This window comes from Tachypleus tridentatus, chromosome 13 (genome assembly GCF_004210375.1).
Source record: "Tachypleus tridentatus isolate NWPU-2018 chromosome 13, ASM421037v1, whole genome shotgun sequence".
NCBI classification, from domain to species: domain Eukaryota; kingdom Metazoa; phylum Arthropoda; class Merostomata; order Xiphosura; family Limulidae; genus Tachypleus; species Tachypleus tridentatus.
Window position 1 is genome coordinate 44378522 of NC_134837.1, and position 22159 is coordinate 44400680.

The 22159-nt window shown below is 30.7% G+C and overlaps 1 protein-coding gene across 9 annotated transcripts; it reads left to right on the forward strand.

Annotated features, from left to right (window-relative positions):
* The first annotated feature begins 888 nt into the window (after positions 1-888).
* Positions 889-21800, forward strand: LOC143236939 (uncharacterized). Of its 9 annotated transcripts, XR_013019812.1 has the most exons (5): positions 889-926; positions 1108-1189; positions 11406-11497; positions 18847-19024; positions 21674-21800. XR_013019812.1 is itself a non-coding variant. In XM_076475653.1 (3 exons), the coding sequence occupies exons 1-3, from the start codon at positions 1073-1075 to the stop codon at positions 21702-21704; spliced, it is 240 nt and encodes a 79-aa protein (XP_076331768.1). In that variant the 5' UTR covers positions 1010-1072; the 3' UTR covers positions 21705-21800. The 9 variants fall into 9 exon arrangements, 1 of the variants encoding a protein (XP_076331768.1); XR_013019806.1 differs by lacking the exon at positions 889-926 and having other exon boundaries at positions 1010-1189; positions 18822-19024; XR_013019811.1 differs by lacking the exon at positions 889-926 and having other exon boundaries at positions 1032-1189.
* The last annotated feature ends 359 nt before the right edge of the window (positions 21801-22159 follow it).

Sequence of the window (22159 nt, forward strand, 5' to 3'; positions counted from 1 at the left end):
GTTGGGAGGAGAGTAAATGACGTCAGTCCGCGTATTTTTTGAACAACCCTCGTATACTTTGCTTACAGTATTTTGCTAAAACTGTTACATCTAAGTAAAATTCCCGAACAATAAGTGAAATTACAAATTAATATTAAAAAAATATGGTATTTTTTTGTTGGAACCGATTGAAACAACCAGTAAAAGGAATTTTCAAAAGTGAAATTAAAGAGATTATCATACACACTGCTGGCCAAAATCTTAAGACCAATGAACATGAAGAAAAAACTTGCATTTTGCGTTGTTAGACTCAACTACTTATTTGAGTAGAGCTTCAGAAGTTGAAAATAAGAAAAGGGAAAATAAAAAAAAATTAGCATTTAATAGGTAAAATGTGAACACTATGAAATTAGCCTAAATACTAGCTGGTCAAAGTTTAAGACCATGCTGAAAGGAAGCGTTAATCCCTGAGGGATACGGAAAGAGAATTTCAAGGGGTTGGACCAAGAAAATTTCGTCGGCGTTGAGCAGAAGGTTTCAACGAATTGAAGTGCCAAACATGCTCGCCCTTTTAGCCGTGGGGGCGTTATAATATGACGGACAATCCCCCTATTCGGTGGTAAAAGAGTAGCCCAAGAGTTGGCGGTGGGTGGTAATGACTAGCTGCCTTCCCTCTAGTCTTACACTGCTAAATTAGGGACGGCTAGTGCAGATAGTCCTCGAGTAGCTTTGCGCGAAATTCAAAACAAACAAACTTTTAAATGCTAAAAATGTTTTTTTTTTTTTTTTTCCTTTTCTTATTTTCATCTTTGGAAGCTCTACTGAAATATGTGGTTGAGTCTAACAATGCAAAATGCATATTTTTTCTTTATGTTCATTGGCCTTAAGATTTTGGCCAGCAGTGTAGGTAGCTGCAAAGAACCTCCTCGTCTCTCAAGTTAAGAAAGGTATTTATTGTTAATATTATTATCAGTATCAACATATCAGTTGAACAATTATATTTAAATAGAAACTGTTTACTTTAATATTCCGTATGCACGCTTAGGAAGATTAAAGTAAACAGTTTCTATTTAAATATAATTGTTCAACTGATATGTTGATACTGATAATAATATTAACAATAAATAGCTTAGGAATCTATTATAATAAACCTGAAATTTCGAGGGGCAGTTTCATTTGTTTCAATTTAAGCACAAAGCTGCACAGTGAGGTAGGTTTTAGTGTTGAATGTCCGACTTACATGCAAAGCAATTTTCAATGGCGTTTATTGTTCTGGCATAAGTTTTCTTTTATTTCGATCTTTCGAATATAATCATAATTTTTTGTTCATCATCCTAAAATACTTTAGCCATGAGTTTTGGATAAGTTTCTAGTACTTGTGTTTTATAACATTAACTGAATATTGCTCTTATTATAATCTATTTTATTTAATAGCAAAAAATTATCCTTAAGTTCGTAAAGTTTAAAACCACTGCTGGCTCGGCTTGGCCAAGTAGTTCGGGTTATTGACACACATTCTGTCAAAATTAGTCGGGTACTAAACTTCATAGTTTTGTAAACTTGTATTTTCTTCTTCGTCACTGATTGCGCTTGTAATGAAGTTGATCTTTATAACTCAAGTAACTGTAGTAGTTAACTTAGATTCATTATTTACCAAAATATTGTATATGTTGTGTCTTGTTCTTTGTTTTTCTCATCATTTTTGTATGTGTGTATGCAGTGTTTAAGTTTCATTATTTAAAAAATGGATTTAATTAACATATATGGCGTTGGTCCCTTATTACTTGCTGTTTGTGATTTTGGTCTTAGGGATACTTCAATTTAGAGAAGATGTCACTCATGTTTTCGATAATTTTTTTAAAGTGGTGTTAGGACAGATAGAGAACTATGGTAAGTATTCTATTTTACACGAAATTGATTATTTAGAAAAATGTAAGGATATTGTTGGGATATATACTTATTTTGATGTATTTTACGCTTGTGTCAGCTTTTAAGACACTTTCAGACAAAGCTAAATCAATAAATTCTTGTAAAATATAAATAATTCGCTCGACATAGTATAACATAAGTTTGGACTCAACAACTACTAGAAGTAATGTTAGCATGACAACAAATTCAAGTGCAGGCCCGTACTTAAAATGTTAGAAAATGGGGATTCTAATTCGTGAGATCAAGTTCTAAAGCAGCACATATCGAGCAAAGTACTATCAGCATAAGTATATTTTGAGGGTTTAGAAGCATGCAACTCCAGAAGATTTGTAAAATAAATCTGGAAGGAATGTTACGTGAAAGATAGCTGACAACCCACAAACATCCAGTATAAAGCCAACCAATTGTCATTCTATTGTAACAATGCATGAGGAGCTACACACAGCATAAATATGTATGTTTTATTATAGTAAAGTATTTACTATCTAAATGCAGAGTAATTATTTATTGTTAAATTATGTTACTAATGTAAACAACTCTGTATAACAACAGTTTGTATGTTGAGTGTTTCATGCATTGGCTGTCAGTATCCTCTAAGTACTTGCATTCACTACTGAGTGAAATAACATGTTAGCATGCTCCATTTTTCTGGAGTTTTTTTCTATGAATAATTTGCATACAGTTTCTGTGTTGATAGCAATGCAATAATTATTATGTATTAAAGCTAGAGTACTCAGTCTTTTTTTATTTGTTTACAACTTGGAAAATATTCATTTGGTAGAGAAAGCAGATGTAGAATATTCACATTCTTGAGGTGAGTGTGATGTAACAGTCATGATTTTGCCTGTTAATGTGATTGCCATCTTGATAAAGGCACAAACAATAGTGAAGTGAGTACAGCTGCATGTATGCCATATACATGTTATTGTTTATATGTCTGCCATATGTTACTGCTGAAACTACTATACAAAATTTTCAGTTATTACACTATGTAACACAAATTTTGTTCCTAGGTAGTATGTGTTATTTCTTAATTGCTTATGTTGTAAAAGTACAGAAAATGGCCATTATTCCCTTCAGATTTTGGTTTTGTGACCTGGATAATGAAATTGAGAAGTTAACCTATTTTCAATGTAAAAATGGGCAAACTTGCACATTTTCAGTTACATAAGGTTGTCTGAATAAACCAACATATGAATTAAGATTTAAATATATTTATACTAAAGTTATACAAAAATGTTTAGAAATTAGTAATTTTACGAGATTTGCTACTGTAATGTAAATCACTTTCATATATCTGCCCCCAAATACAGTCTCCCATCATGTTTTCATTACATGCTCCCAGGTCACAAAAGCAAAATTTGAAGAGTAAAATAGGTCTTTTCCATTGACTTTAGGCATATGCAATTGGAAAATGACACTTTCTGTCCAGGAACAAGAAAAAGTAAACATTTTGTTATATAGTGTTATTCATATGTTATTAATCGATAGTGAACTTGCTAATTGTAATGTTTTATCATATCTTTACTTAGAGAAGTTGCCATCCAAGCATTAGTGAAATATCAAGTAAAATTACAATTACCTGGGTTTGATTCTTGTCTCTACTAGCACCCTGCTGACTCTTTGATAAACAACATGAAAGAATGGCCCAGTGTGCAGTACTCAGATGGGCACAATTACTTTGTGTTAAAAAATTGGAAGCTAACATTTACACAATATAAAATGAACTGAACACAGAGTTATTGTCAGACTTTGGCCCCCACAACTCTCCTATTTCTTCCTCCACATTTTATAGCTTTCAACCACGATACCCTTCTCTTTTTTCTGTATTTTTGGGTAACATGCAGTAAAAAATAAACTACCATGTAAACTAGCTTTTAAATCAGTTATTGTCCAATTCTCTGAAGGTATTTCTAGGCAAGGAATAAAAGGCCACAAATGTTTGCTTTATGCTTGCTGTTAAAGTGACCTGAAGGATTGGGTATCAAAGTATAAGGAATGATCAGGTCTTTTCAACTTGTTATTGGTTCAATTCAATACACAGCAACTTTTCACCATACTTGCAGGTGTGTAATAATAATTTCCCCTTTGTCTCACTATTTGCCCATTTGCTTCAGTTGCTATGTTATCATTGCAATGTGGGAGGGTAAACTTCCCAGACTTCCAACCTGAAGAATAAACATGAACTTGGTGGGAATATGGTAAAGAGTTTCAGTAATATAAAGATATTTAGTACACAGAAGCATGCTTTTAAGCAGTCAGCTAAATTCTGTCTTGGAGAAGTATAGAAAACTATTTTCTTTTTCACTGATATCTTTATCAAAATTATCAGGATTTGGCAAATCTTCTCTGTGAAAATCTATAGCTTCACTGATATCAGAGATAGAATAACTCTTGTGTGAGTTCTGGTGGCATAAGCTTCTGAATTGATACTACTTTACATGTGCATCAAATGTGGGATTAGATTACTGGTAATATGATCAGTAAAAGGAATATTTTTTGTTTTGTTTTTTTCTTTTAAATAATCCTCCACAAAACTGTATTCTGCATTTGTACATTGGGTTTGTCATTGACTAACTTATGGCATGCTAATATTAATATTAGATTTGTTTACAATATTACCACTGTGTTTGAGAATATGATGTGAATCTATATTCACTTAGTGAAGTCTGTTCTTTATAGTATTGTTCTATTAGTAAAACACCAGAAACAGTCTTGGTTTGGGCCTTAAAAATTACAGAAATATCTTTCAAATATTGAGGAGGAATACCATAAAGCTATTAAATAAAACATTAATTAAAAGTATTATTGCATTTTTATATGAACAATAGAATTTTTATTTAGCAGCCCAAATGTCATTAAACATTTCAGAATTATCATCCACATACCCAGTAACCTCAAACATCTGAAATAAGAACATAAACAGAACCCTTTCTGACCTTCAGTATTCTCAACCTAGCATGCCTTTAATAGTTTCCTATATTTAAATGAGGATTTAATTTAAATACTTATTTATTTAACTTGAGTGATATGGTTTCATATTGGTAGTATTGAATACAAATTTATAAAAGCCAGATTAAGTGTACTAGTAGAGAGTTCCAGAGAATTATAGTTCCTGGTCCTAGAAGTATGTGAATGCAAAAATTACAGTTTTGAATTTATAAATCTCCCATAAACAAAATAGTAATTATAGTACACCAAACAACAAATAAAAAAAGTATACAGTAGTACTAAACAATGAGTTTGCATGGTTAATTTCAGGATAATTGTACTTCTGCTAGTTGTAAATCAGCTTGAAAAAAATTTGTGATGGTTGTTAAACCTTTCCTCTTCCATTTGGTTGTGACAAACGAGTGAATTTTAAAACCAAAAATATGGTGTAGTTCAAAGTGAATGGACCAATAATAATTAGTGATGTATCAAATGATAGCTCTCTTCATATTCTAACTTTGGTTTTGGCAGATTCAATGGATCCAAGAGCATTTACTATTTTAAAACACACACAAAACATTAAAATAATTCTTGAATATTTCCGACTATTTAATTTGTAGAAACAAAGGCGTACATTAAACTTTGTGGTCAGGGTTGGAATTACATAATGATAAGCTAATACTCATTTTCTGAAAGAGCTTACTCACCCATAAGTTTTCAAACCTTGGAAAGAACAAAATGTGGTTTGGAAAGCATCTTTGTTTAGGTAAACTTGGAAGCAAGTAAATTATCATTTTTATTTACTGATTTATTTTATTCAAATATTGAATGTTAATGCGTTTTTATGTAAATCCTTTCTCCTTCATCTTGTCATTTTGGTCACTGGACAAGTATTTGAATATCCTGATAAGAGAAAATAAAGATAGATTAATTAAGACCACATTTTGGGTTTCTATTAGCAGAACATCCAATACTTGCACCTGTATTTTCATTTAAAATATTGTACTAGAGTTAAGACACATTTTCATTCAGGGAGAATGTGCTTCATGCTAGATATGATCCCATGGTGTAATGCATATACATTGCGTTTTAATTGTCAGAACAGACAAAGTTTTAGCGGTTGGCATTTTTAACCAGTCATATTTGGTCTCTTAAACCATACGTGTTCAAATGTTCAGTTTCACAAAAGCAGGCTAGGTTGCTGAATTATTATGAAACTAAAACTTTAAAATCAGTTCACACATATCAACACTTGAGGCAATGCAGGATTATGATATTTCTGACAAAATTTGTGTAAGTTTAGCAAAAGGAATGTCCATTTTAGCCAATTGTAAATAGGTATTTCATTTTGGTTTACGCGTGTATGTGTAAGGTGTCACTTAGATTTGCATTAACAATGAAACATTTACCACCATTGTTTATTAGTGTTAATAACAGTGACCACCCAATACCATCTTTATCACCATTACCATTTAAATACAGCTATTGCATGCTTTGTATAATTAACTGTAAAATTACAAATTAGTAGTATGGAAACTTACTACTACTTACCAATAGGCAGTACCACTCACCAAATGTCTTTTTTTTTTTTTTTTAAATTAGTTCATTATTGCACATGCATATCCCCTTATTATTTAATAAAATGCCAAATATTCTAAACATTTGTACATTTGAATCCTATACTCGCATATTCAGTAGTGTTTATGCAACAAAGTGTCTTAAAATAATTTTGTTTCCAAATTAATATTTAAGAACTAGAAATCATCATTACAATTCACCTCACATCTTATTCTAATGGTTGCTAATATAAACAGCTCATCATGTATGATAAAATATGTTGCAAAATTATGATGATTCTTTTGTACATGTTTAATTTCATGTTCATAACAGTGTTTATAGTTTTATAATTGAGTCAGCCATATGTTAATAATGTTTTCCAGGAATTATTTTTTTAATAATTACAAAATAATTAAAAAATATGACAGACCTTTTAAAAAAAGGTAAAAGCAATAAATTATTACTTAATATCTTCTGACTAGCATAAGCAGAGGAATTTTTGATACTTTTATGATTAGTGTGTATTAACACTATACTCATTGCTTAATTTCTAGAAATAAAGGTAACATTTTTTGTTCTTAGGAGGAAAAAGATTTTGAGTTTCAAAAGATAACAGTGTAAATGTTATTAAGTATGATTTGGAATAAGGTTAGGAGTGATTAATGTAACTGACTGGTTCAGTTAAATATTAACTCTCGTACCACCTAGGAATTCTTAAAATTTTATTGTTTCTGCATTTAGATTTACAAAACAAAACAAAAAACAGATTCCTGATATTAGATCCTGAGAAATCTGTCAGAAATTAAGCATTAACTACCTTTATGCCTTAATTACGATAGTACTGGCATCTATCTGCAGGACATGAGGTTCTTATGGATGTTTATTAAGAAATTTTCAAGTAATCAAACACAGTCTGGCATTTGTGACCAGATAAGTATGTTCCATTTTAGTTATAGGCAAAGTTGCAAAATATAAAAAAAGGTTTGATAGTGACCAACTATTTCCTGTGGTTTTGTTCTTGCTTCTTTAACCTCTTAAAATTAAGTGTTAGAATGGGATCAAACATCACTATACTACCACTAGTACTTTTTTCTGGCAAAATTCAACATGTGTGACTTTAGCATTACATTTTATCCTGTCTCTAAACTTAAATAGTTAAAATTATTCTCAACAAACTGGAGCATTCTTATTTAGTACTTCTATTGTTGTAAAGCATATTTTTTTAACATTTAATTTAAAAGTTTGTTTGCAAGAGGAAGCTAACCATAATGATGATGTAGTACAACTAGAAATACCCTGCATTATGTAGAAATAAAGTTACAATATAAATAAAAATAAACTTGTGAAGCAATTAGTGAATTATTTCTGCAGTTGTTAGTGAGCTAAACAATGGGAAATATTTAGCATTTTGTTATTGGTCATTTAGTGAGCAGGCTTCTTTGTGAATTAGGCATACCATTAGGCTTGGTATTTCTTTTCAAACATTATTTATGAAGATAGTCTGAAGCAAACTTTATTCTAGAATTCAATTAAGTTGTTTTTACTATGTGAACTGGACATAACATTACATTTACCAGATAATTCAAATGATCCTGCCTAATGGTAAAACATTGTCATGTCAGTCATTTGCTAGCATACGGTCATTAAGTATTGTATCACATTTTCTAATCTGTAATTAGTTTCAATATAAATTCTGAAGTAATATTTGTAACCTGTTTGTTTCCAGTTATTATTAGTGTGATTGCTCCAGAAAATAACGGAATAGCATCAGTTACTGAAGGTAGTAATAAAGATTCTACATTTGTTTGCACTTGCTGTGTACATGGATGTTTTTTCAAGTGAAGTTTTCTGACTGAGACAAATTGCAAATTGTTTTGTCAGTTGTTTGTCTGCTTATTCTTGACGTGATTTGTAACATCTGCAATTCAAGATGGATCACCACAATTTTGCTTCAATGTATGAGTTGAGATTTTTTTAGTTACAAAGTGTCCTTCTGTTAGAATATTGTACATTTCTCAACATTCATTCTTGGTGACTTAGGAACAGCCAAACTCTTACTCAGTTTAAACTCTTTCTTGGTAACAACCCAAGAATAGTGATGAACTGTTATACACTATCTGACAAACAAGATTTGAACTCAAGATCATTTAGCTGCTCAGCTGTAAAATTATATTTAATTATTAATTCATCTCTGGTTATGTGATTAAAACATTCACTTATAACTGACATTATATGTTTACATCTGCCTCTTTCCTGTTATTAATGAGGTTTTAATAAAAACTGTTTGGTCATTTAACTTTCTCCTCATTAAGTACATCATGCTAATTAGTTTGTACTGAAGCCTAGATTGTGACATTGTAAGTTCCTTCAAACTGTCATTTTTGTTGTTCTGACTAAAGGCAAAATGTCATATTGTGTGTTAGTTATGTATTATAATTTATCTTGGACAAGCCTCCAATTTATTATGTACATTATGTGTTACAATTTCAAATAGCCAGAAATTTTTATTTTAATTTAGAAGTTCATTAAATGTCAATATGTATTAAACTTGTGATATTTTTCAATAAGATTGATCCACCCAGTTTTCTTTATTAACACAAGTATATTTTAATATGCAAATAACAATACAATTTATAGTAATTGTTATTGCAAATAATGATTCATATATGAAAGTTTCTTTGCACCACAAAACACAAAACTGACCAACTGATTAAGTCTTCTCTCTGGTCTTGGACTGAATACTTTATCAACATTTCATGAGGTGCAAATTACTTTTATTTTGATACACAGATACATTCATGTTCCTGGTCAAATATTCGTAGGTTTCCAATTAATAAGCATTTATTGCAATTATAGCTTTCGAAACTTATACTAACTGTAGTGATCCAAAAATGTTAAACTCTCTTTTAGCGCATCAATTTATATAAATTTTAGGCAAAATTCTCAAAAGTTTACTTGACTCAACAATATTTGAAGACATACTAATGCTTTTGTAAAATATATATTGTTGATTCTTACTCTTGAGAATTTACAAATTTAGAGAACAGGCATGACTTGAACAATACACATCCAACAATACAAGTTATATATATTTCTAAATATATATTAAACAGACACAAACATAAATATTAAAATAATATTAAATCTATTGCATAGTGTACTTTCCCCAATAATGTTTACTATGGATTTATCAGTAATGTGTAAGCATAAATCACATGGTAATCCTAGTAGAGCAGGACAGTTACTGGTATTTGGTAATTGATTTAATCAACATTCTTGTTAATAGATACCTGATTAAATGAATAACACAGTGTTTATCAAACTATGGTACTTATAAGTAAAAACAAAGAGTTAGTGGCAGGTGGTGCCAAAAAATCGTCTTCTATAGTGAGTAGCCCTAAGTTAGCAGTAATACAGATAATTTTAACAGCTTTGTTATAATAACAAAGATGGAACAGGAAAGTAAATCTGTTGGCAATGGGAGTTGAAATTGAGACTCTTAAATCAAAAACAAACTTTTGAAGCCAAAACTGGGCATAACAGAGCCAATTATGTAGCTTTGTACACAGCTTTGAACGTAATAATATTTTCAAAATAATAATTTTGAGTAGTTGCTTTTTTTGTGACAGTTAATTTGATCATAATTTAGAAACTCGTTTATTGGAATATTTGGAAACACTATTTTGATTGTTTTATTTTTGTGACAATTCACATTATTTGAATTTAAGTTGATCAGTTATTTGACATGATATGATTTGATAACTGAATAAAGTTCCCAGTTTTCATTCCAAGTACATCTTTAATTCTGCCATCTACCTAAAAATATAATTTCACAAAACAAGTCTGTCATCAGATGACACATTCAAGTGTCTTTTCAACTATATTTGTAAAGCCTAACATGATACATTCACCTCAGTGTCTGTTTGGTACTCTCACATACTGGAAAGTATGTAGTAAGATAATCTTGAAACTAATGCTTGAGTGCTAAAGCATGTCTGGCTTGCACATTATATGATGACAGTGGTGTCGGTATTTTGTATTTCCAGGTGTACACAGTTTATTTCTGTTGATCAGCATAACCGTACAATGGTATATGAATTTAACAGGATTTGAAATATCCATGTGGAAATTGAACTGTTCAGCCCCTAAATTGTCAGCTTGTTACTATTTCTCTTTTTCCTTTTTTTATTTCTGTATTCTTTGAATGTTTACAATGTTCTTTACTAAGGTAACTTTTATAGGTGAGAGTTATCAGTTCATTCTTTGTGTAATATTGAATGGCTGTAGGTTTGGATGACTAAGCTTTTTGTTTCACAACAGATACATTGTTTCTGTTTAAATTCCATGTTTTTTAACTTTCAATGTACTTTTCTATGAACTTTGTAAGTGCTCTTATGTCTCCTTGTTTCTTCAAGAAGCTGCTATTGTAGTTGTTTTTGCACTGAAAATTTTGGTAGCTCTTTGTCATCTTCCAACCTTTAAACACTGCTTTTTCATATTTGCTAATGTGCTGATGTTTTTACTTTCTTGTTTGATTTGTTGTAACTGCAGTGTGGATAGTGTTCCCATTCTTGTCATAGTTGTGTAAGATAGCACATGGAGAAACTACAAAATATGTTAACTTGTTGTAGAAATCTTTGTACCCTTAAATTTATTGGTTTACTTTCAAATTTTCCATTATAGGTGTAAATGTAACATGAGTGTTTTTTTGAAGAAATATGCTAATAACAGCCACTGGTCTATTTTGTTGTATCTTTTCATGCAGTAGTATTTAATGCCTTAAAGAAATTTAAGATTTTGGAAATGTAATGTTTTCTGGTTTTAAATACTATTTGATTCTAAAAATATGTTTTAAGTAATACATTAATTAACAGTATATGTACAGTATAAAATACTTTTTATATCATAATGAAGTTGTTAATGCAGTATCCAGTGATGAATTATTAAAGAACTAATCTTATTTCCAGGTATTGAATTGTGAATAACAGATTGTTTTTAACTCATGACAGCTCCCTAAGCAACAACCAAAAAAAATATCCAAAGGGTGCCACAGCCAAGAAAAAAAGGAGGAGGATTTCAAGGTGGTAAAGCAAAGGAAAAGGTTTGTGTATGAACTTTATGTAAAGTATATGTTCGTATTCCTTAAAAATGTTATTTTTAAATATCCTTTAGGATTGAAATGTATAAATCCATAATTTTAGTGGTTGGATCACATGATGAAAATCCAAATGGTTAAGGCCTATAAAATATGGTTTCATCTACCTGACTGACCCAAAAGTTTTTGATGGTTATGAGTATTTAGAATAATACAGCACACGCTTTATATTATGTCTCAACTTTAATCATGGTTGTTAACGTAACTTAATAATACTAACTTGTAGTACATTAAGCATCTTCCAAGTTTAGTCATAGATTGTGGCTGCAACCTTCATACCAGACAGCATTCTCACTTAATCAAATATATTAGAGAACTGTTTCTCAATATTTAAAGAATATCACAGACCCCCTTACTAAAGGATTATACTTCTACATTGTTATACTGGGCTTCCACTAGAAAAATAACTCTTTTAGTCACTGGCTAAAAGTAATTTTCTTTCAGCCACAGTGACAGTTGTTTAGCTACAATTTTAGGTTGCCAAAAACTGTGTGGTGCATGACTTTTAATATGCATCAATTTCATCCTGTAAATAATAGTTGTAATTATGTGAAAATATACAAGACATTAAGTTTTTAATATCGAAGTTAAAATGATCTAAAGGTTTGGAATCCATGGATAAGTTCAGTAACATTTCTATCTTGGCCATAGAGAGACTGCTCCTGGCATCCGTTTTGTAGCTGTTGTACCTGCTAATTCCCTGCTCACAGTCAACAGATGTAACTGGAATTGTTAATCCAATTGCTGCAAGCTGAGACAGATTTGGAAAAGTTTGATGGGTCTGGTGGATGTATTCCTTGTAGAAGCTCTTCATGTATATGTTTTTGTGAGCATCCTATTCCATTACGTTCCTCAGTAGCAGCCATTCAGTCAGTGTCTCATCCTCATTGACGAAAGAAGAGAAGTGCTGGATGAGTTTCTTCAGATCATCCTCATCAGATACTGCTCTGCTGTGACATGGGCTAAATATTGAAAAAAAATGACATGATGTTAGTGTCTGGGAATGCTACTTGTAGTCTTGTGACCACCTCTTCAACAAGTGACCCAACAGCTGATATGTACTTTTCATGTTGTTTATCAATATCTTTGTCATGGCCTCTGTAAGAAGTGTAACCACTGGCATCAGGAACTTGTGGGGGTTCTTTCAGTGCAGTCTGTGTGTAAGGACCAGGGATGTGTATCAGCGACTGAAGTGACAGAATTGACCCATCAATAATTGCTTTAGCCTGATTATAAGATAAATCAGCTCTCTGTAGAGATATTGACAAAAGTCCAAGAATGCCAACAGCATCAGCCAAAATATGTATCATCATGACAAAGCTGTAACATGGCATTTGCTGGACTAGACGATGTAGCAAGGCTCGGCCTGGAGTACCACGTTCCATTGCTATGACCTGCAGGCAGCTTATCACAGATACAATACAGTTGACTAGTACTTGGACGGAATCATTAAAAGAGAGCCATTGTATGAAGAACACTTGCTTGATTTTGTTACTTTTCTCTCCATGCAATGCTTTGCTTTCTTCCAGAATGTGACACAACTTGGAAGAATATTTCAGGCTTTTTGCAAACTGGTTCAAAACTTTGGTACCTGGTTTGCTGCCTTTTCAGGTGCCAGCTGTAATTTGTGTGCCAAACAATGACTTGTTATTATTCAGGGACATTCCTCCTTAAATTTTGTAGCAACACCTGTTTTTATTCCCACCATGACATTTGCATCATCAGTTTCAAGTCCAACCAAGTCAACATCAAACAATCCTTGATCTACCATGACTGAGCACATTGTGTTGTAGATAGAATCAGCTCCAGTGTTGGTCAGCTCATGCACAGCAAGGAATCAACTTGTAACCTCACCTAATGATGAAAGATACCTGATATAAATTATCAGTATAGAGGTGTTTCCTGCATCAGTTGCTTCATCTGCTTCAAGAGCAAAAAATGGGAAAGGCGATGCCCGAAAGTCTGCCTGCATTTTATCCTGAACCACATGATTTAGGGCACTGTACATATCATCCAGATACTGGCTGTGGGTGTATATGAAGCTCTCTGTTCCACTTTGTGACTGAGTCTGTAGTTTCTTTAGAGAGGTCACTCCCTGTTAAAAATATATATAAGAACTCATGTTTTGAAATAAGACCACCAATTAAAGTAATAAACAAAGATATTCAGAAAAGTTTGCTAGCTATTTAATTTTTGATAGATATTTTCAAAATGTTTCACTTTTAGAAAATTGTCAAATTGCGTTTTGTTTTAAGAAAATACTATATAAGACAAAGTTTCTTATTAATACTAGAATGAAGAATATTCTTACATTGAATACTTTAGTACCTTTGCTTGTACAAGTGATGTGGCCATCTGTGCCTGAATGCCACCTTTACACCCCACATACACATTCACAGCAGCAGTTGACATGTCCTTCTTCAAAACTTGTGATGCTACTGCACTGCGATGATCTTCTGACCGTGCATGCTTCACCAAGTTGTCTTTTTTAGGCTTAGTAGCAGGTTTTCCAGTGGTAGCATAAATATTTGTCTTCGTATTGTCCCTGCATAATTTGCAATGAAATGTATTTTGTTGGGAAACATTTTCCAGCCAAGGAAACTGTTAAACAAAGTTTCTTTAACAACTCTGTGAAAATTGCAGGTATGTATTTTTTTCACACTGACAGTCTGATCACTGCTGCAAGCTTCAGTTTCTTCAGAGCTGCTTTTACTTATGGAAGTGGATATCCCACCATCAGTTGATGTTGTTGCTTCAACCTTCTTTTGAAAAAACTTTATATCTAACGGTTTAGACATCTTTTTATCTGATTTAATAGTTGTCATGATCTCAATTCACACACGTCAAACAAAACTTGGGATTTCCACTTTGATACAGACCATATGTTGGTTTGATGAAAGTCGGGTTTTCTCTGAATACTGTTTATGTACCACGGGCAGAATCAAACATGTAGCTTAAGAAATGGAAATAAAAGAAATCATTAGCACAGCTGAGTAATAATTTTTTTTCTAAATTTAATTTGTTAGTTGTCATATTCCTGAAATCATAAAAATACATATATAAAGAAAATATAGATTAGTCAGTGGTAGTTTTTAAAGACGTTTCTCGTTTCTTCAACTCGCTGGGGGATGCCTCTGGTCATATGTCATCATTAATGGCATGGATGGCGATAAAAACCATGAAAGCTGTTAAGACCGAAACTTGAGCAGAATAAATAAAGAAAAACCATCCAAGACCAAAAAATTATTCTCTTTTGCCACTGTGGCAAAACCAACACTAGATTTTTTAGCCACAGGCTGTTTCTTTTCACCAATGGCGATGTGGCTAATGGCTAGCGGAAGCCCAGTTATATAAAACAGAATTGTCACACTCTGCCAAGCTCTTTAAAGTCAAAAGTCTCATAGGGAAGAGAGGTTGTTAAAAAATTTAGTGTAATTGTATATAGTTCATGTGGAAAAATGGTAATGATTTCATTAGTGAAACAGAAACTATCACGAATGCATCCTAAGTACAATAGTACTTGCAGTAGGAATGGAACAGATGTGCAATACTAATTAAAATCTGAAATACTGCAAACATCACGTAAACAAAACTTTAAGCACTTTACACATACTGTTGAATAGCAAATAAGCTAACTGTAGAGTAACAAGCCATCAAAGTACTTGAGCTAACAAGTACAGAAAAAAATGAAATTTTAACAAAACCACAAATTTATTAGTATGACTGACTGACTAACACTGTTAGAAGGAATAGTTCTCTTGTTCTTTTACCTTATGCAAATTTAAATGAACAAGATTGAATTATGCTAACTTGGTTAAAAGCATTTTTCTTAAGTTTTACTTGTAACCTTGGTAATAACAATAACCACTTTTCTAAACTAATAATGTGTTAAAAATAGAGTAGGAGCCATATTATCTGATAACAAGTACATTCTGTGAGCTACAAAGTAACAACCCACTATCATATCACATGCTGGTGCATAACTGTTTATATGAATATGCTATGTGATCAGCCTGTAGCTGTGTCAGCAAGATAAAAACTTGGACTACATGTATTCTTTAAATCTAAGTTCTAACTATGATCTAATATTTTAAAACAAAGTTTACAGTTCTATAAATCTGACTTGAATATTCTGTGGTGGACAAAGCAATTTTATATGATACTACTAAGTGTGTGTGTGATACAAGTCTCCTTGTTGAGGACAAAGGCTACTATTGCTAAAGTCTGACACAATTTTGCTTGAAAGCTTTGGACCTAAAGCAAGAAGAAGAAGGTCTGTAATTTATGTTTGCATTGTTTTCAAACTAAGTGCAATTTATTGACATCTAAGGTTGTACTTGAAGCAGTGTGATTTTAAAATATTCCTTTCGAGGGAACAAAGTCAGAGAAGAGGAGAAATTTTTTTGTTCATAACGTTGAAAAGTCTGTCTCTACAAAGACAGCATTAGTGCAAGAATAGTGATAATATTACAAAAAGTCAAAATAAGGCTGCCACTCTGGTTAAGTGGAAGAAAAACTATAGCATAGGCATTAGCCAAAGCCAGGAAATGTTGAGAGATAGCTCTAAGAAAAGCTTTGAGAAAACAGGCCTAATGTACAGTCATTCTTGAGGCTTAGTAAGAAAAAAACAAGTGTAAATATATTTTTAATAGAAAATTTAGGAATAAAAAATGTTAACACCAAATAGTAAAGAAATAAGGTGGGAATAGACAGGATAACAGTACAACACTTTGGTTTTTGATACAGTGCAACCTCAGAGTGGGTGTGGCCATTGTTCCACCCATTCCTAATTCCTGTATTACTTTGAACTTTGATCCAATTATAAACTAATGAGCTTTACCACTAGCTAATGTTTTCTAAGTATTCAACATATTTAAGATTTTCAAAAATTAACTATTTTGATACCGTGGTTAATATCTATCTTCATGTCATTTTAAAGTTAAATTGATAAATATTCATATATTATACAGTTGTTAGACAGACTGGTGGTGTGTTATGGTGTATTAATGTTTTTGCACTTATTTTGTACAGTAGTTATTGAAAATAATTTGTTTCTTGGAATAAATCTTTAAAGATGTCTAGCTACATACTCTTTCTGTCTAGAAGTAACTGGAAGCTACACTTTCTTTTTGTCAGGTTTAATGAAGATGATATTTGTTAACCTTACATTTACTGATAGGCCTTTTAGGGTTTTTAAAACACATTTCCTAATATATTCATGCACCAAGTTGTTTCTAGATCCATAACTTTTTGGTTTTAGAGCATCTAACTAATGACATACAATTTCTGAAAAAAAAATGAATGCAACTATCAATTTTGAAATTATTAATCACACCAATTCTAGAAAGTAATTAAGTGTGCACAGTGAGGAATGTACACAGAAAAGGTAACATGAGAGTTTGTAATAGTTAGTGATTATTATTTACCTTATGACTCAAAAGAAATATTTCACCTTTGCCTTTCTTAATCTTTTATTTTTTGAAAAACTGCATAAACCTCTTGATGACATTTATAATTGGTTTTTCCTGTAACTTGAATGAGTTTAAGTTTGAAACAATAAAATATTTGAAGTTGTTACTTAAATTGTAGTGGTCAAGTTTAACAGAAGATTATACAGGCCATCATGATCTGCACAATATTACTTTGACCACTACTGACATGACAACCTGGTTAGTTTCTGTATAACATCAAATATTATTCAGAGCTCCATGTCTGTATGCATGACTTATAATAAAGTTTTTTAAAAAAAAACCTGAGGGTCTTCTTAGAGACAATCTTCCTCTTCCACTAGAATGCTAAGAAAGATTCAGTGGTCTTCAGGAGCAAATATACCTCTAACCTATTAGGTACCTCCTAAAATTAATATGGTACATTTCAACTGATTTCAATTTGAAAATCATTTTCTTATAAATTATACAATATCTCTTGCCTTATCATTGTAACACTTATTAATTGGTAGTACTCTAACAAGATTTTGGTTATTATTTTGTATTTAATTCTAACAGCTGAAAGTTTCCAACATTAATATATTTTCATACTTTAATAGACTAACATTGCAACGTAATATTTGTTTTTTTTTAAATATAAATCACTAAGAGCTTTTTCATTTGAGGTTTCAGAATTAGCTCACAACTACTTTCATTTTTCCACCACAGTATTGATGTGTTGGGTGACCATATATGATTAAAATGCACAAATTGGGAAGGAGTCAGTACTGAACTGAAGTTGAGAACATTAATCTTTCATAACTTAGCATAAAAGAGGTTTATCTTTCTCAATATTTATGAATATAAGTATTTATTATTATCATCAAACATATTATGCTAGTTGCATTTTTTTCATTAAGAATATTTTATCATTTTGTGACCATTATATTAAGAAGTTTTTGCTTCAATTTATTTCATACAGAATAAAAAAATATTGTTTAAGGCATACTTTTAGATTCTGCTATGGAAAGTAGTAGGTTAAACAACCTTGCTGTATAAATTACACCGAGTTTATATTAATGGTCTTTAAGGCTGTAAAAAGGGTAATTTTGGCTTTCAGTAATACTAATTTGCATAATTTTTTGTGATGTTAGTGTAACTACAATATTTTGTTGAAAATTATTTTACTCTTTAAATACTTTATATAAGTGAAATAAAACATTCACATGTAGTTTAAGTAATCATGTTATATTTTAAGTAACAAAAATGCATGATGTTTATGTACATGTATTTGATGGTACATGTAATACTCACTCATATAGCTACATACTGTAAGCTTGCATTTCAGAAGCACTTTTTTTCAGCCAGCCAGTTAGAAAAACTGCAGCAGACTTAACTCATAATTTAATATTTACTGTTACAAAGCAGGCTCGTACTTAGCCTTTATAACATAAAATTATTTATTAATTAAACATGCTAAATAAATAAATAAATGGCAAAACAGAACAAAGTAACACTAAAAGTTAGACTATAAAAACATACAAGAGAAAGTGTTATTTTTAGTCATTTTTCTAACTTTACTGTTGATTAATTAAACATGTACCTTAGAAGTAATTTCTTGAATATTGACTGACAAAGATTAAAATGTTTAGATCTGTTTTTGAATTCCTGACTAGAGAACAGATCTAGATGTGTTTACAGTTTGTATGTTTTAGAGAACTAAAAAGAAAAATGTTCATAAGATTTTATTTTTATACCTTTGAGATCTTGAGCAAAACCTTAAGCTATATTCATCAATTTAAAAGCTTAATTTTTTTTTGTTACTATATAGTTTCTTTGAATAGGTATCTTTTCTTTATATTGATCAAGTGGTTCAAAGGAAAAGTACAAGACAAACTGAATAATCTTGTACTGTTTGACATAGCTACCTATGAAAAACTCCTTAAAGAAATACCTACATATAAACTTATTACTCCTGTTGTGTCTGAATGATTAAAAGTCCAAGGCTCACTAGCTTGTAGAGCTTTAGAAGAGCTACACCAGAAAGGTCAGTGATCTTTTAAGGGATAGATGAATAATGGATACAAAAGTTAGATAATTTGATTCTTAAAGTATCTGAAATTGAAGGGTGTATTTAAGCATATTTGAATTATGTTTGGAACATTAAGCATCATTGTAGAGTTCATTGCTATAAACTAATAGTTTTTCAGTCAAAATAAGATTTCTTGTATTCTGTGGGTATATTGTCTAAATGTCCTCATTTTTAAATTGGATTATTCATGTGATGATTTTAATCCAATGAGCAGGTCATGACTTGTTATCTAAGTTTTAAGTTTTTTAATTTTAAAAAGAAGTACTTCATAAAATACAGTCTTCTTTTCTATGGCATGTGACATTTTTGTTCACTGAATTCTCCCTTTTATATTTTATTGCATCTTCCTGGCTTTCAGATTGTCCACTCAGTCAGAAATGCAAACTATTGCAGAAAAAATATAAATTTTCAACTCCCTATCTTCTCAATGAGCTGAGATATCAATACATTTGTGTCAAACCTACCAGAAAAGGACCTTTAATATTTCCATAGTTTTCAAAGCATTTTTCTACCCTTGTGTCTTTATATGATAGGGCTAAGGCATGTTTATAATGAATAAAAAGAGCATGTTTTGTTTTTCCCTACAAAAATATATGATGGTTATTTCTTTTCATGGTAGTTATTTAACTCTGAGAATCTAATGTAGTTTTTTAAACCTATTTATGATTTAGTTAGAGAGACAGTTAAATTGTAATAGTTTTAGGATATTCTTTTCTAGCACATGATATATTTTATTATGTAATAAAATTCATATATGAAAACTATGCTAATTTTTATTGTAATCAACTTAGTGAAAAAACATGCTATTGCATGCGAGTGACTATGGCCTCAACCCAGAGAGGAGTGCTAAAATGTTTAATTTTCATATGTATGCTTCATTTACTGCTGTGTTTGTTAACAACAGATATTAAAATTTAAAATTTTTAAGCTTGTTATGTTGGGTAATAAAATCAAAATAAAACTTAATTTCACAACTTTAGTGTTATATATGGAATTTGCCAACATTTGTAATGATATTCATGTATTAATACAGACATGTAGTAAAATCATTAATTAAACATTACTCAATTTAGTGTCCAGTGAAGAAAATAGTAGACAAAACAGTTTTACCAGAAAAAACTTTATATTCATTTATGGTGGATACAAGATTGGTCAAACTGACCGATCCCATACAGAGATTTGTTAGTGACAATAATGGATGAAATATAAAGTTTTTATTAACAAACGTTTGATAATTATCTGGACTTTATAAGGATTTCATATGTGAAATATGCAAATTTTCTGATCCATAAAAGTATTTTTAATCTTAAAATGAAAATTACTTTGGATGTGGATAAGTAACATGTGAAAAGAAAAAGGCATGAGAAAAATGTTACTTAAAATTTTTAAACTTAATAAAAAAAAATCTGGTACTTTGCTTGTGAAGTATTATAATGTTTACTGATAGTCTGCAAAATTTTATGAACTTACACTAACGAATTTAAAAGTTACAGCATGAAACTATAACAAGTAAAAAATGGTTATGATGTTGGTTTCAGAGACTGAGCCCATGCTGAAAGTTATACTGTTCTGCTAATGAGTACTAATAATGAACAATGAATCCAGGGAAAAAAGTTGCAAGAAAAGAGTCATAATACAGATATGAACACACACACACACACACACACTCTCTCTCTCTCTCTCTCTCTCTCACTCACTCACTCACTCACTCACTATGTTTGTTCCATTGTTTTTGAAAACCTAAACGTTGTAACTTAGATCTACAATAAATGCTAACTAATAATGTGTTAAAAAAATACAATGCAGTATTGTTGAAATTGTGGTAATAAAATAAGATGACTTCAATATTATTTAAACAAACCTTTATTTATTATTAAAATTGTGTTTTTAAATGTTCCATTTTTTACACACTAGTTGTATGTGTGATTCCATCTCACACAGTTTGTGTTGTCAATGTGTAGAAGTTGTATTGTCAGTTAATAATTGATTTAAAAATTTTTATTACGTTAATTATTGTATTTAAATAAAATATAATTTTTCCCCTAGCCAAAATTGTGACTTTTTTTTTTTTTTGCCTGAACAACAGTCCTCTGAATAATGTGTCAGAGAAAAAATAATTTAAAACATATTTCTTATGTGTTTTTGATCTGAAATTTATAGTTTACTGTTTAAGAAGAATGTGGATAAAAAATTCTAGTATTTTATTTTTACCACTTGTATTAGGCCTTTTGGTGTCAATAGTTCATGTTTGTAATATAAATAATGTTACTTGAATAATACTTTTTGTATATATAGCAGACTTTTCTTGAAATGCACTGTTTTCATGTGCTGCATCATCCCACACAACTTTGAATTTACAGTAAAGTAAGAGAAACAGGTTGAATTCTTTGTACCAATCTAAGTATTTCATCCAGTTTAGAAATGGAGAATTTAGAAAAACTGAACAAATTAATTTCAAAATGTGCACATTTCTTCCTCTAAACATAAAATATTAATTTTTTTGACATTTTTGAGTCTCAGTCAGTTGGTTTTATGAAGATATTGAAACCATTTTTCTACCTTTTTTTCTTCTTAATTAATCTAGAATTTTTTCTCTTATTCCAGACTTCATCAAACAAGTTGTGAAACATCGTAGTCACTTTATCTATACAAAAACTGTGAAAAGGATATGATGTACAATGAAATTTTTGTATTATACAGAATGAAATAAAACTTTTGTTGTTTGTGATCACACCTTTGAAATGAAATATTTTTAAAGTGTTTGAAGTTAGAAGGAATATGGTTCATTTTTAACTTAGGGCTATTTATTGTAAGTGTAATATGTTGTTGTGGAAAAGGATTTGACTAACTCTATGTATTTTTTTTAATGGGAAATAGAATATAACATAGTTGAAAATAAGACATATTGTGGATAAGGCATGGAAAAATAATTTTTAAAATTTTTGTAGAAATTGAAAATAATATTATTGTACATTTGTTAAACTAGAAGAACAAATGCTAATAGAGCCTTTAAGGTATGAAGATGCCTATCCTATTTCTGTTATACTGTATGCTCAAATTTTGACATTTTTTTTCTATTCAGATAAATGA

Bases quoted from the DNA above. Each gene is read 5' to 3' on its own strand.
- LOC143236939 (XM_076475653.1), top strand. From the start codon at position 1,073: ATGTTGATACTGATAATAATATTAACAATAAATAGCTTAGGAATCTAT. The intron at 1,190-11,405 runs GTAGGTTTTAGT...AACTCATGACAG, and splicing joins GCACAAAGCTGCACAGTGAG to CTCCCTAAGCAACAACCAAA. The intron at 11,498-21,673 runs GTTTGTGTATGA...CTCTTATTCCAG, and splicing joins GTGGTAAAGCAAAGGAAAAG to ACTTCATCAAACAAGTTGTG.